Here is a 15797-nt window from a genome sequence, read left to right on the forward strand (position 1 = left end):
AATTAGAGCAGATATGCAATTTATGTCTGATAGGCCATAAACAGGCTATTTTAGTTAGCATTAAATTCAAGTTAACTCATGTATAAGCCAAGAATGACTTTCATATACGTCAATACGTGAAAATTTATTTTATCACCCATCTTAACATTTATATCCAATATTTATATTAAGAAAACTGCAAGGGACTTCCCTGGTGGCGCAGTGGTTAAGAATCCGCCTGCCAATGCAGGGGACACGGGTTCGAGCCCTGGTCCAGGAAGATCCCACATGCCGCTGGAGCAACTAAGCCTGTGCACCACAACTACTGAGCCTGCTCTCTAGAGCCCACGAGCCACAGCTACTAAAGCCCGCGCGCCTAGAGCCCGTGCTCCGCAACGAGAGAGACCATCGTAATGAGAAGCCCGCGCACAGCAACGAAGAGTAGCCCCGCTCGCCACAATTAGAGAAAGCCTGCACACAGCAACGCGGACCCAACGCTGCCAAAAATTAAAAAAAAAAAAAAAGAATGCTGCCAGGGCTATGCTTGTTACACTTGGGTGTGAATTTCCACAGGCCGCAGGTCTAAAAAGGGAATTGCTGGGTCAGAAGGGGCGAATCTGCTTTTCATTCCTATCTGATCTTTTCGCCTGTTGAGGCATTAGGAGGCAGGAGGATCCCACAGCCCTACAGGCTCCCTAGCTTCTCCCGCATGGCGGAATCTTCTGTCTCGCTATCCCACCACTCGTCGTCTCCGGACCTCCCATCACAGCGATCCCTCGCCTCGGCTCTAAAACCCATTTCTGCTCAGATTCCCCAGCGGGAGTTGACCGGATAGGGACGCCCGCGTTTCCGGTGCCGAGGGGGCGGGGCCTGCGTCGCAAGCCGGCGCCGTCGCAGGCTGGTGACGCAGTGCGCCGCGTGCTCCCCCCACGTGTGCTGCTTCTCTCAGGGTGTCCGCGGAGAAGCGGCGGTTGTTTTCTCTGGGGGCGTAGTTGGTGGCAGCTCCGGCGCGAGGACCTCAGCGGCTTGGGGGCTCTGAGCGCGAAGCAGAGAGCGTCGGTGGCCGTCTGGGGCTGAGGGCCCGCGGTCATGGAGCACCTCTTGCTGGAGGTGGCGGCCGCGCCTCTGCGGTTAATCGCTGCCAAGAACGAGAAGAGCCGCAGCGAGCTGGGCAGGTTCTTGGTCAAGCAGGTAAGAGAAGGAGCGAGAGGGAAAGCGCCCAGCCGCCCCCGCCACCCCCTGGCGCGTGCCCCATGGCCCTGCGCGGAGACGCAGGGGACAGGAAAGCGGCGTCTTGTCACTCTGGCCCACTCCCCAGGGCTGGCCCGTGGCGGAGGCGTCCTCGCGCCTTTGAGGAGCCAGGAAGGAGCCTTTTGTTTTTCTCGGGGGGAGAGCCTTGCCTTCCCCTCTCCACCGACTTACCTCCTTGCAGCGCCTTGACTGCGTGCGGCAGACGTGGCCTTCGGAGAGAAATGTGGGTGGTTTTTCTGTAACTGAGGTTGCGTGTCTGCCCTTTTGACATGTGTATTATCTAAGTGTGCCGAGTCCAGCTACCCCTGTTAGCTTGGGTGAATGTTTCTTGTCTGCCCAGTCCCAACTTTTCGGCCCACTGACAAGCATTGATTGTGTTCCTGCTCTGCCTAGCACACAGTGTGGCACTTTGAGGAGACATAAATTCGTTAAGGTCTCTGCCCACAGGGAATTTAGCGTCTATCTTTAGAGACTTCATAAACACAGAAAACAACTGATGGATAAAGCGAGACATTGAGTGCATAATTTCTAAGCCATGGAATTATGAATTGGTTTTCAGGGAAATGGGTGCTCTGGCCTTTTAAGAGCGATCTCTCGTTTACCACCAGCTGTCTTGAGTTTTTTCATTTGGCATTTTAACTTTGTGTTTTGTGCTCCCCCCCCAATATCTGTTAGCTTCTTTTTTAAAATTAATTTATTTATTTTTGGCTGCGTTGGGTCTTCGTTGCTGTGCGTGGGCTTTCTCTAGTTGCGGCGAGCGGGGTATATTCTTCGTTGCGGTGCGCGAGCTTCTTATTGTGGTGGCTTCTCGTTGGGGAGCACGGGCTTCAGTAGTTGTGGCACGTGGGCTCAGTAGTTATGGCTCGCGGGCTCCAGAGCTCAGGCTCAGTAGTTGTGGCGCACGGGCTTAGTTGCTCCGCGGCATGTGGGATCTTCCTGGACCAGGGCTCAAACCCGTGTCCCTTGCATTGGCAGGCGGATTCTTAACCACTGCGCCACCAGGGAAGTCCTGTTAGGTTCTTGAGAGTAGAAAAAAATTTTTTTCGAATTCCAGTATGTAGACCGTATATATCCTATTGCTTAGGAAACAACAGTGGTATTTTGTGTCTGGAGTAGCTGGGAACTAACATGAGAGGCATTTCTGTTTGGTGACAACAAATGAACGTGTATAGCAAAGGGGAGGGAGCAGTGGAAGATATGCCTGGGGTTATCTGGCTTGTGATTCCCCCAGGGAAGGGAATCACTAACATAAATGGAGAGGTCTAGGAAAGAAAACAGATTTTTGGTGGGCTGGACCAAGGAAAGAGATGATCAGTTTATATGAGCTGAGCTTGTGGTGACAGGCTCATGAATTACGTATTGTGGCTAGAAGTATTTTTCTGTAAGTGGGCTTGCATTTTAGAACAGAGGTTCTGAAGCTGGGGCTCATGGACCGTGGACAATAGGGGATTTATTTGTGATTCTCCACTGTAATTGGATATAAAATTGGTGCTTATGTATTGGGAGTAAAATGAGAAAAATGGTTTGTAGCCGTTTTTAAGAGAATCTGATATTTTGAAGTGTGAACCACTCAGGTAGATTCTGAGACTATATAATAGTGCTAAGGAACTTAAAAGCTACTTGAAAGTTTAGTTGAATTAAGGAGATTGGGACACCTGTGCTTCCCCTTTATTTGTCTCACGTTCTCTCTCAGATTCTATCCAATCTGAGAGATGTTTTTCAGGTTTGTTCCTTTCCATTTTCAGTAATAGTTTCAAGCCTTTCGCTCAGAGAAGAGTTGATTGTGTTGTCATTCTATTTTTCTCCTATTTTGGGAAGCAAAATAATTTTTACTGGAAAGCAAAGGCTTTTTTTTTCCCCCCCCCAAGCCACGCAGCTTGTGGGATCTTAGTTCTCCAGCTGGGGATTGAACCCAGGCCCTCTGCAGTGAAAGCACGGAGTCCTAACCACTCTACAGCCAGGGAAGTCCCAGCAAAGTTTTTGAAACATTACTTCTCATGGAGTTTGGGATGTGAAGTAAGAATTTTTTAGGATTGTGCTTCCTTTTTTTTTCTTTATCTCAGCTGGTGACACCACTGTCTCTCTATCCAGTCCCTTTTCACTCCTTTTCTGTCACATATAGCCAAGTCCTCCTGAGTTTCCTTACTCGGTATTGGATCTGTTCCTTTTGCTTCCTCCCTACTATCGCTACCATCCTACAGTTCTGACTCTTAATTGCATCGTGGGGGTGTTCTTTCCACCACCACCAGGCAAGTCTCAGACACCAGCTGGTGTCCTATAGTTAACTCAGTTCTGGCACTGTTTATCTGCAGAAAGCATCATATTCTTCAGGGTAAAGGCTCAGCCCTGAAAGACTTCTCCCACCCGCAACATACACACCGGTTGTCACCTGTGCTTCTGATCAACTGGCTGTAAATTGGAGGTTCCAATGACCTCTTCCTTGGGTTTGATTAATTTGCTAGAGTGGCTCACAGAACTCAGAGAAATGTTTTACTTATTAGGACAACCAACCCTGAAGCTCTCTGAACCATGTTCTTTTGGGTTTTTATGGAGGCTTCCTTACATTGGCACAGTTGATTAAATCTCTGGCCGTTGGTGATTGAACTCTCCATCTTTAGCCCCTCTGCCCTCCTGGGAGGGCACGGAACTGAAAGTTCCAATACTCTAATCACATGATTGGTTCTCCTGGCAACGAGCTCCCATCTTAGCGGCTTTCCACAATTCACTGCATTAACATAACAAGACACCTTTATCTCTCTCTCTCTCTCTCTCTCATCACAGGAAGTTCCAGGGGTTTTAGGAACTCGGCCAGGAATAGGGTCGAAGACCTGATTTGTATTTCTTATAAATCACAGAGTCACACCTTACCTCTTTGATCACTGTTTATGTTGAGGAAGAGCAGAGTGCTTAAGAGCATGCGTGGGTACTGGGGCTGAAGTACGGCTGAAGATCAAATCCATTCTCTCTCTTTTTCTTGTTTTGTTTTGTTTTTTGGCCGCTCGGTTTGCGGTACCTTAGTTCCCTGACCAGGGATCGAACCTGCACTGCCTGCAGTGGAAGTTTGGAGTCTTAACCACTGGACTGCCAGGGAAGTCCCTCTGTTCTCTTATTTAACTGCCTTTGGGTCCTCCCACAAGTTGCTCAACTCTCCTGAGTCTCAGTTTCTTGATATGATATGTATTACATATGGTAGCCGCTAAATAGTTACAGGGACTCTGGAGCCAGATTCTGTGACGTGGATTCCTGTTTCTGCTCCTAGCTTTGTGACCTTACCCCTTTTTTATTTTTCAGTTTCCTTATCTGTAAAATGGGGATAATTTTACCTACTTATGTGTTGCTATGAGGATTAGATGCCTAGAATATAGTGTTGTCTGTAAAACGGGTTGCTGTTATTATTGCTATAAATAAGATTGTTGTGAGATCTCGATAATGCATTTGAGGAGTTTACCACAGTGCCTGACCCATAGTAAGTAATCAATACATATGAGCTATAATTAGAATTTTTTAAAGACAGCTTTGGCATGTAATTCACATACCATATAATTCATCCATTTAAGTGTACAGTTCAGTGGTTTTCGCTCTGTTCACACATATATGCAGCTGTCACCACAGTCCATTTTGGAACACTTGTTACTTCAAAAAGAAACCCCTGTTCCCTTTAGCTATTATCTCCCATCCGTATTCTGGTCACTTAATATAAATTATCATTAATAAGACAAATCTGAATCTATTGCCATTCTGCCTAAGAGCTCCCCACTGTCTCCAGAATCAAAATCCAAGCTTTCTAAAATGGTATATGAAATATTGCCTTTTTTTAAAATTTTTAAAGAAACTATTTTCTGTCCATCATATTTCCATTTTCTTTTTGAAATTTTTTTTTTTCTTACCCTGTCTGGTTCTCAACTGGGGGCAATTTTGCTTTCTAGAGCAAATCTAGAGATGTTTTTTGGTTGTCACAACTTGTGATGGGGGTGTGCTATAGGCATCTAGAGTGTAGAGGCCAGGGATGCTGCTGAACACCTTCTAGTGCACAGGGTAGCCTTCACAACAAGGAAATTATCCAGCCCCAAATGTCAGTAGTGCAAAATTAAGAAAGAAACCCTAAATATATGTATACCTAATAACAGAATGTCAAAATGCATGAATCAAAAAGTGACAGAAAAGGAAAAATAGAGAAACTCAAAATTATAATTGGCGACTTTTAACACTCTAGCCTTGGTCACTGGTAGTACAAATACAGAAGATCAGTAAGGATATAGAAGACTTGAACACCATCAACAAACCTGACCTAACTGGCATTTATAGAATGCTGTGTCCAGTAATTGCAGAATACATACTCTGCACATCTGGAACGTTCACCAAGATCATAAGATGGGCCATTAAACAAGTCTCAACAAATTTAGGAGAACTGAAATCATACAAGGCGTATACAGTTACCCCAATGAGATTAAATTAGCGGGGAAAACCCTCAAAATGATGCTGGGAAAAATCCCTAAATGTTAGAGATTAAATAAGAAAATTAAAAGAAACTGATGGCTAAAGAAGAAATCACTGGGAGAATCAGAAAATATTTTAAACTGTATGATAGCTTAAACAATTTGTGGGTTGCAGGCAACAACAATTAGAAGGAAATTCATAACATTTAGAGGGAAATTTATAACATTAAGTTCTTATATTTGGAAAAAATGGTTTGAAATTAGTGATATTTCTTAAGCTTCCACCTTAGGAAATTAGGAAAAGAAGAGCAAATTAAACGCAAAATAAATAGAAGGAAGAAAATAATAAAGATATCAGTGGAAACGAATGAAATAGAAAATGGACAAACAATATAGCAAACCAGTAAAACCAGAAGTTGATTCTTTGAAAAGATTGACCAAGAATAAAAGGGAAAAATCCAAACTATTAGGAATGAAAGAAGGCCACCATTACAGAGTTTGAAAAGAATAAAAAAATAAGTAACTAATATGAAAAATTTTATGCCAATAAATTAGACAATTTAGATGACAGGAGCATTCATAGAATATAAATTACCAAAGTTCACTCAAGAAATAGACAAAAACAAGATAGGAATAGAGCAAAACTTCCTCAAGCTGATATAGAGGATCTACAAACACCATCATAGTTAATAAAGGAGCAACCCGATTTAAAAATGGGTAAAAGATTTGAATAAATACGTCACAAAAGAAGATAAATGAATGGCTATTAAATACTTCATACCATATACCACTCCACCTCCACTAGAATGGCTAAAATTAAGACCGATAATACTATGTGTTGGTGAAGTTATGTAGCAGCTGAAGCGCTCAGATATTGCTGGTGGGGATGTGAAATGGTGCAGATACTCTGGAAGACAACTTCTGTTAAACATTGAAAAATTTCTTAAAATTTATTTATTTGTCATATTTATTTATTTTTGGTTGCATTGGGTCTTTGTTGCTGTGCGCGGGATTTCTCTAGTTGCGGCGAGCGGGAGCTACTCTTCCTTGTGGTGTGCGGGCTTCTCATTGAGGTGGCTTCTCTTCTAGGCGTGCGGGCTTCAGTAGTTGTGGCATGCGGGCTCAGTAGTTGTGGCTCGCGAGCTCTAAAGGGCAGGCTCAGTAGTTGTGGTGCATGGGCTTAGTTGCTCCATGGCATGCAGGATATTCCCAGACAAGGGCTTGAAATTGTGTCCCCTGCATTGGCAGGAGGATTCTTAACCACTGCGCCCCAGGGAAGCCCTAAAATTTTTTTTTTTTAAGTTAAAAATAAAAGTTTAGGGAATTCCCTGGTGGTCCAGTGGTTAGGACTCTGTGCTTTCACTGCCGAGGGCCCGGGTTGATCGCTCATTGGGTAACTAGGATCCTGCAAGCCATGCGGCGGGATGGCCAAAGTGTATTATCAAGTTGAGCATACAGTTATTGTGTGACCCAGCAATCTCACTCTTTGGTAATAAAAGATTAAGAGTAACGAAAATATGGGTGGTGGAGAAATTGAGAATTTGGGATTAACAGATACACACTACTATATATAAAATAGATAAATAACAAAGACCTACCCTATAGCACAGAGAACTATATTCAATATGTTGTAATAAACCTATAGTGGAAAAGAATCTGAAAAAATATATACATATGTATGTACATATATATGTATAACTGAGCCACTTTGCTATACACTTGAAACATTGTAAATCAACTATACTTCGCTAAAAAAAAAAAATAATAATAATAATGAAGGATTTCCCTGGTGGTCCAGTGGTTAAGACTCCATGCTTCCACTGGAGGGGCCTCGGGTTAGATCCCTGGTCAGGGAACTAAGATCCCACACGCTGTGCAGCGTGGCCAAAAACCAAAAAAAGACAGAGAGGAATGAACATATGTCCATCAGTCTCTTGTACATGAATGTTGATGGTAGCTTTATTGATGATAGCTGAAAACAGTGCAAATATCTATTAACATGTGAAAGGATAAACAAGTTGTGGTATGCTCATATGGTGAAACACTAGTAAGTAATAAAATGGAATAAATTATTAACACTACCTACAAGTACAACTTTGGAACTTTGGAAAAAATTATTATATTTTTGAATACGGTATTTAGGTTGTGCCCAAGCTGTACTCTTACAGATAACCATTTAGTGTCAAAGTCTTTAGGCTATAAATTCATAGCCTTGGGCTTGCTGGGTCAGAGGGTATACGCCTCAGGCAATTTAAAACCACTGTCACATTGCCCAGCAGCAAGGGTTGTGCGGACTTGCATACACACAAGCAATATGAGACCTTTTACATACTTTTCAGTTTTTCTTTTTATGCTTATGGACATACTGAGCCCAGGCATTAGAATTCTGTGGTTTATTTCATCTTGCATATCAAAGTGTGGCTGTCTGCTTTGGATCTATCTTGTTTATTAATTAAAATCTGAAGCCTTCATGGGGATATATCATCATTCATTTCCAGGAACTGATTTCTTTATTCTTTCCTCAAGAGAGTTGGCAGTTTTGCATACTAACTGCACTTTATTTTTTTCTCATTTAATTCCTGTTTTCCTCCAAGACAAAGGTGTTGGGGGAAACACTGGATTCCCTGGAAACTGTTATGACTCTGAAACAGATTACTTTTCAAGGAAGCTGAAGCTATCTAGCATTTTACATGGAATCCTGGTGTCGGTCCTTTTACCTCAAACCCCAGTGGACTGAAACTTATTTGTAACAGCGTTTACATTCAATTAACTAATCCTCTATTGCCAAAAAAAAACCCACCATGTTTTATAAGATAAACTCAGTTGTGAAGTATGGCAATTGGATAGTTTGATTTTAAGCCAGGACTCTGTTCTTCTGTAGCAGTAGAAATGAAAATCATTTACGTAGAAATTTTGTTTTGCCTTTCTCTCAGGTGTGGACACCTCAAGATCGCCAGTGTATCTTGAGTACCTTAGCACAGTTACTTCTGGATAAGGACTGTACTGTGCTGGTTGGCCGCCAGCTGCGCCCTCTCCTTTTGGATTTGCTGGAAAGGAATGCTGAAGCCATTAAAGCTGGGGGCCAAGTCAACCATGACTTACACGAAAGGCTCTGTGTGTCGATGAGCAGACTCATTGGTAACCATCCTGACGTCCTCCCGTGAGTAACAGTTTTATTCTTCACATTTCTCCTTGAGGTGGTAGAACCTACTCTCTCCTGGGAAGTAAGGAGGAGTCTGAGCTGAGATGAAGAGAAAAGGGGAAATTCAGGAAGGGGAGAGAGGAGTGGTACTATTTTATAAAAATAATCACAGCAGAAGCCATTTATTCAGCTCAGTTTAGTGACCATTTCCTAGGTTTTAAGTCTTGACCATCAAGACAGGTCTGGAAAATTTAACCAAGATATCTCCCTGCCCTCAAGGATTCTGTCACCTGGCAAGACATGCATATAAGGCAGATCTAAATGAGTTTTAGCTGAGGCTCTTACAGCATCCATTTCAGATGGGTGAGATTCCTGCTTGCTGGAACAGCTGAAGTGAGTGGGTTACAAGAGCTCTAGTGTCCCTTCCAATTTTCTGTAAATCTATCTACATCCAAAATGTGATAAGAAGTTGTATAAGAACTGGATTCTAATGCATTTTTCTTTTGACCTGCTCTCTTTCCAACTTGGGCTGCTTCACCCCTCAGGCAACCTCGTGGTCCCCCACTCCCACGAGGTCACCCAAAAAATGCTGAAGTTAGTGCAGATGCCCAGTCGGCATAGCACCCTGCAGCCCGGAACTCCTGGCCCGAGCCATCCTCCTGCCTTAGCCTCCTGAGTAGCTGGGGCTATAGGCATGTGCCACTGCACCAGGCTTTCACAAAATGATAGGTTTGTGTGGAATAGTCAAAAGAGGCAGCTAAATGAGTGTCAGGGGTTTTTCAAGTAAGAAGATAAAGGACTTTAACTCTAAACATGAATAATGTTCTGTGTACTTAAAGGAGCATCTTTTTAAAATAATTAATTAATTAATTGATTTTGGCCGTGTTGGGTCTTCATCGCTGCGCGCAGGCTTTCTCTAGTTGCGGCGAGCGGGGACTACTCTGCGTTGTGGTGCGTGGGTTTCTCATCCTGGTGGCTTCTCTTGTTGCGGAGCACAGGCTCTAGGCACGCGGGCTTCAGTAGTTGTGGCACGTGGGCTCTAGAGCGCAGGCTCAGTAGTTGGCGGTGCTCGGGCTTAGTTGCTCCGCAGCATGTGGGATCTTCTTGGACGAGGGCTTGAACCCGTGTCGCCTGCCCTGACAGGCTGATTCTTAACCACTGCACCACCAGGGAAGTCCTAATTAATTTTTTTATTGGAGTATAGTTGGTTAACAATGTTGTGTTAGTTTCTGCTGTACAGCAGAGTGAATCAGCCATGCATATACATATATCCACTCTCTTCCAGACTCCATTCCCATATAGGTCATTACAGAGGGCCGAATAGAGTTCCCTGTGCTATATAGTAGGTTCTTTTTATTTTTTTACCCCATAAACTTATTTATTTATTTTGGCTGCATTGGGTCTTTGTTGCTGTGCGCAGACTTTCTCTAGTTGTGGTGAGCGGGGGCTACTCTTTGTTGCGATGCACAGGCTTCTCACTGTGGTGGCTTCTCTTGTTGCGGAGCACGAGCTCTAGGCACACGGGCTTCAGTAGTTGTGGCACATGGGCTCAGTAGTTGTGGCTCATGGGCTCTAGAGTGCAGGGTCAGTAGTTGTGGTGCACGGGCTTAGTTGCTCTGTGGCATGTGGGATCCCCGGGCCAGGGCTCGAACCCGTGTCCCCTGCATTGGCAAGCAGATTCTTAACCACTGTGCCACCAGGGAAGCCCTACAGTAGGTTCTTATCAGTTATCTTTTATATACAGTAGTGTGTATATGTCAATCCCAGTCACCCAGTTTATCTCCCCCTTTAACCCCTCGGTAATCATAAGTTTGTTTTCTACATCTGTGACTCAATTTCTGTTTTATAAATAGGTTCATTTGTACCATTTTTTTAGATTCCACATTTAAGCGATATCATACGATATTTTGTCTTTCTCTGTCTGACTACTTCACTCAGTAGGGCATCTCTTATTATTAGTCTTCGTCAACACAATAAGTACACTTTGGCTTTCCTGGAAGTATAATCTCTAGTCTGGTCCTTGGATGAGGTAATAAGAAATGAAGGCTTGGGGAAACCATAATTTGTGTGAGCTTTTCTAAAAGAGTAGCAAAAAAAAAAAAAAAAAAAATGGGCCCAGTTTGATGGGACTAAAACATACACAGCGAAGTTAAAGATCACCATCGTATGAGGTACCAGGAGCTTATCCTCTGCGTTGATTGAGGATCTGGATTGTGGCCTCACTGGGAGCTTTAATCACTTAGGTGTGCTTGACTGTGGTACGGTTTCACAGGGTGGGCTGACTGTCCTGTGCTCACTCTGTAGGACTGGCGCGTGAGTGACTTCAGCGCCACTTCTCTTAAGCCTTAGTGGTAGAGTGCTCTAGGGCTGTGCTTGAGAATCATTAAAATGATGGATTGGCTACATCTCCTTTCCCATCAGCTTCAGATTTTATGTTCATATTCAATGAATGTGAGGCACACTCCTACTTTTTCTTTTCTTTTTGCCAAGGCAGTATATTTTACTTATGTTCCCACCTTGTTCCAGAAGTGATATAATGCAGCTACAAAGGTGCCCCTGATGGAGTAACTTAAAAACAAGGGAAAAAAAAAAAGCACCATGTGTAAGTGTGTGTAAATGAGTCAATGCATGATATGAAATGAACTATGTAGGTAGTGATGTGGAATGGGATTTCGATTTTTAGTTTTAAGAAATGTAGCTGATTAGTTTGGCTCGTGCTCTAAATTTCCTGTTTGGGAATTTACCTAATGTATTAGGAGTATACCTAATATATTTAGATAGGATGCAGTCATTTATTCAGGAGGTAAATATGAGTCCTCCCTTTAAGCGCTGGGCCACATCGTGGGGGTGAGAAAGTCAAACGTAATGAGTTTCTGTATTTGCAAACAATAGGATACAATACTTTAATAGAGGTGTGAGTCAAATACTTAAGGGAAGCAAGTAAATCATTAAACTAAGAAAAATGAGTGTGTTATCCTCTTGGAAATTAGAGAAGGTTTCGTACTGTGCAGATTGTGGAGGAAGAGTGAGGAGTGGAAGAATGAACAGATGAGAGATGAGATGGGGATGAAAATCTAGAAAAGAGATGACATACATTTTCGGGTCCACACCTCTTTCTGAGGCCAGGGTGCATACCTAGTTGGAGTTTCCATCAGGTATCTCAGTAGTAACAAGGTATTTCTTTTTATTCCCTTGCTTATGCTAGTTGTTCATTACTGGTCCCCCTTTCCCTGAGCTTTTTTGAGATATAATTTACCTATAATACTGTGTAAGTTTAAGGTGTACAGTGTGGCGATTTGATACATGTATTGTGAAACGTTTACTATATTAACATTAGTCAACACATCCTTCGCCTCACATAATTACCATTTTGTTGTTGTTATTTGTTCATTACTGTTTGTACATCTGCAGTCCTTGAATGCATTTTTTACTCTTTGGCAGATTCTTTAGCAGGACTCTGTGAGAACACTCCTGGTCTGTTGATGCTTTCTCTATTCTGATATACTAGTTTAGGTTTCAAAGTGCTGTTTTTGAAAAATCATCTAGTTCTGTTCCTAACTTTCCATTCTTGTGTTCCCGGATTTCTTCAGCTGTAGCTTTGTAGATGGTTTCAGATGGTTAATACTACATTATGTGTTGATTTTTTTTTTTCCCTTAGTGTTCTCTCAGGAGTGTAACCTTACTTTTAAGTTCTGATTGTACTTTACTCTTATATTTTGCATCTTTTAGTTCTTTGCTCGTTTAGTTTGCTCCCCCTTTCTTGTTTCTCCCCTCTCCCTGGTCCTTGCGAGTCCCTTTAACACACTGTCCTTTCAACCATGGCACGCAAATCTTGTGGAAACTGCCTTTCATTAATGATGAGGACTACAACAACTACTCTCGCATTTTATTGGCATTGTCTGCAACCCTCAGAGGTTAGGTGTTATTCCCATTTTCCAGATGAGGAGACTGAGGCTCAGAGATGCTAAGTAACTTGCCCAAAGTTCCTTTGCTAGAAAGTGACAGAGCTGGAATTCAGTCCTAGGTTAGCTGCCTCCAAAGCCCATGCTCTTTTTTCTACTTTGTGGTGCTGCCCATTCATCCTGTTTGAGCCGTTCATATATTTGTTGACTGATTTACACAGAACTTGATCTGAACAGCATGTTATAGCTAAAGATTATATTTATACTCCCAGGAGGGAAAGAATACAGCAGTCTCCCTTTATCTGTGGTTTTGTTTCCCGTGGTTGCAGTTACCTGAAGTCAATCATACCCAAAAAAATTAAGTGGAAAATTCCAGAAATAAACAGTTCATAAGTTTTAAGTTGCATGCTGTTCTGAGTAGTATAATGAAACCTTGTGCTGTCCTGCCCGGGATGATTCATCTCTTTCTCTAGCATATCCATGCTGTATTTGCTACCTACCCACTAGTCACTTAGTAACCATCTGTGTTGTGGTATTAAAGTGCTTGTGTTCAAGTAACCTTTATTTTACTTAATAATGGCCCCAAAGCACAGGAGTAGTGTTGCTGACAATTTGGATATTCTGTGCCTGATTTATAAATTAAACTTTATCATAAGCATGTATGTATAGGAAAAAAGTGTCTATAGAGTTCAGTACTATCCGTGGTGACAGGCATCCACTCCGGGTCTTGGAACCCATCCCCCGTGGATAAGGGGGGACTATGGTAATCACCTAAGTTCCTTTGGGTTGTACTGGGTTAATTTCTTGGCTTCAATTTCGCATTTGCTGTCAGTTTGTCCTGGACATGTGGATCCACATCAGTGCTATGTCTTTGATTGGGAAGAGCAATAATAGGTGGGCCTGTTAATGGTCTTTTGTGAACAATAGCAGGTGGAATGCTATGGTAGAGCATGCTTCATGTGTAAAGTGCTGTATATATATGTACAATCATGCTGAAATCAGGCTGATAGAGTGGAATGAGGGACCAAAAGTAGTTATGCTTTTATAAACCTCTGCTTCAAAACTGTGTCCAGGAATGTTGTAAGGGTAACACACATTTAATTTTAGACTTTTTTCCCCCTTCAAGAATTATTTTACTTTTCTGGCGGCATTCTTCTGAGGAAAAGAACATCCTCTTTTAATTACAAGAGCAATATGTTCAGGTAACACTCAGTAATACAGAATTGTACAAAGCAAAAGGTCCTCTCCACCCTGAAATCCTACTCTCCAGAGATAACTGCTATGTTTGGTATGTTTCCTCCCAAATTCCTTTTCTTTTTCTTACTCTTGCACCCATCTGAGAGTGTGCACACTGATATATTTATGTGCACACATTTAAAAATTAGCTTTATTGAGATGTAGTTTATATACCACATAAGTGTACAATTCAGTGGTTTTTAGTATATTCACAGGTATGTGCAACCATCCCCACAGCAAATTTTAGAACATTTGTGCACATATTTTCAAAATAAAATTTTAATAAAATCTAAACAGACATTTGACTATATACTAATTTTAATAAAAACACATAATTTTTAACTTGCGTCTTGTTTTTAAATTTAGTCACATATGGACATCTTTGCATCAGTAAAGTTGTTTTAAAAGTTGTGTAGTATTTTACCACTTCTTATCCGTTTGTTGGGCAGTTAGGTTGTTTTTGAATTTCTGATGTATAATGTGACATTGAACATCCTTGGATATGAAAATCTGTGGATCTGCCATGGGAGTTAGGAGTGTGGATTTTGGAACAGAATGGTGGTATTTTAGTAATAACACATATTTATACAGGCTTTAGAGTATTTAAGTAAGTAGATAAACATTATCTTTTTAATCTTTGTACTGTGACATATTCAGGCACTCTTAGTCCCATTTCAAATCTTTAGAGGGGTTAACTAAGTTAACTAAGTTGTTCTAAGCGTCAGAGCCAGAACTGGACCACAGGTCTTACCTCTAGATGCTGAGTTGCCCAAGTAAGTGGCTGATCCAAGATTAGACGTTTAACTGGATAGTGTTCCTTGTTGCATTTTAGACCTTACCACTCTTTGTTTTATCCCAGGAAAGAGACCATTCTCCATAGACTTCGAATATTCTCCAGGGAAAAATCTGATCATGTTATTCTCTGCCTAAGTATGCTTTACTGGTCCATCCATCACTGCCTGGATCAGAATTTTAGAGCACTTTCTGAAAATGATGGGTCTCTAGAGAAAAGGGTGCTGTAGTCACCTAAGTTCAGGAGGGAATATCAAGCCATCCTCCTTTTGTATACTTGCAGTGGACCACAGTCTGTTTCCCCTATAGGGAAGCCTTCTACTACACAAGTTTACAGCCATTGCCAGTCCACTCTGTTCATTTCCCCGTATCCTCAAAGACCTCTTGGGTCGGGTTGATGACTTGGTTACTGCTTATCTCCTACATGTTTGTTGCTGCCCATTGGTTCCACGTGCACTGCCAACACCAGCTGCCCATGAGCTAGTGGACGACCAGCCTCCCACACCACAGCTGCCATGTCTCTCTTCCAAGCCACAGCTGAATCTTTTTTTTTTTTTCCTGGCTGTGCTGCTCGGCATCCGGAATCTCAGTTCCCCAACCAGGGATTGAACCTGTGCCCCCTGCAGTGGTAGTGGGGAGTCCTAACCACTGGACCACCAGGGAAGTCCCCACAGCTAAATCTCCTGAGACCCAGTTGTCCAGTCTCCTACAGAATATCATGAGCGTTAATGTACAAAGCCTTTATTCCTGTTGGCCTGGCTTGCTCATCGAAGTCCAAGCCTTCCCACCCATCTCCTGAATTCTCATTTTGTATCGTCCCACCCAGCTGACATCCAGGCCTCTTCCCTCACCCAAACCCTTTCCCTGCTTGTGCTCCATAACCTGAACACTCCCTTGTATACTTAGCCTCTTCTCTGTTACTTTTGCTTCCTTGTCTTCACTGATTTATGGTGGTCTTGATACCGTGTTCGTGTTGGTCCTTAACAGGGAAGGGGGTCTTTAATCGAACCGTCCATGTCCCTCACAGTCTGCATGTTTAGTGGGTGTCCTCCTCTCTGT

At 42.6% G+C, this 15797-nt stretch overlaps 1 protein-coding gene across 1 annotated transcript in view; it reads left to right on the top strand.

Moving 5' to 3' along the window:
* The first annotated feature begins 979 nt into the window (after nucleotides 1-979).
* The window catches only part of MDN1 (midasin AAA ATPase 1), a 155148-nt gene continuing 140330 nt past the window's right edge, over nucleotides 980-15797 (top strand). Inside the window, exons 1-2 of the mRNA XM_082855910.1 lie at nucleotides 980-1170; nucleotides 8600-8826. Coding sequence (XP_082712036.1) covers nucleotides 1069-1170; nucleotides 8600-8826 — 329 coding nt within the window. The 5' untranslated portion in view covers nucleotides 980-1068. The remainder of the gene's footprint in view (nucleotides 1171-8599; nucleotides 8827-15797) is intronic.

This window comes from Leucopleurus acutus (genome assembly GCF_964270905.1).
Source record: "Leucopleurus acutus genome assembly, chromosome: 15".
Lineage (NCBI taxonomy): Eukaryota > Metazoa > Chordata > Mammalia > Artiodactyla > Delphinidae > Leucopleurus > Leucopleurus acutus.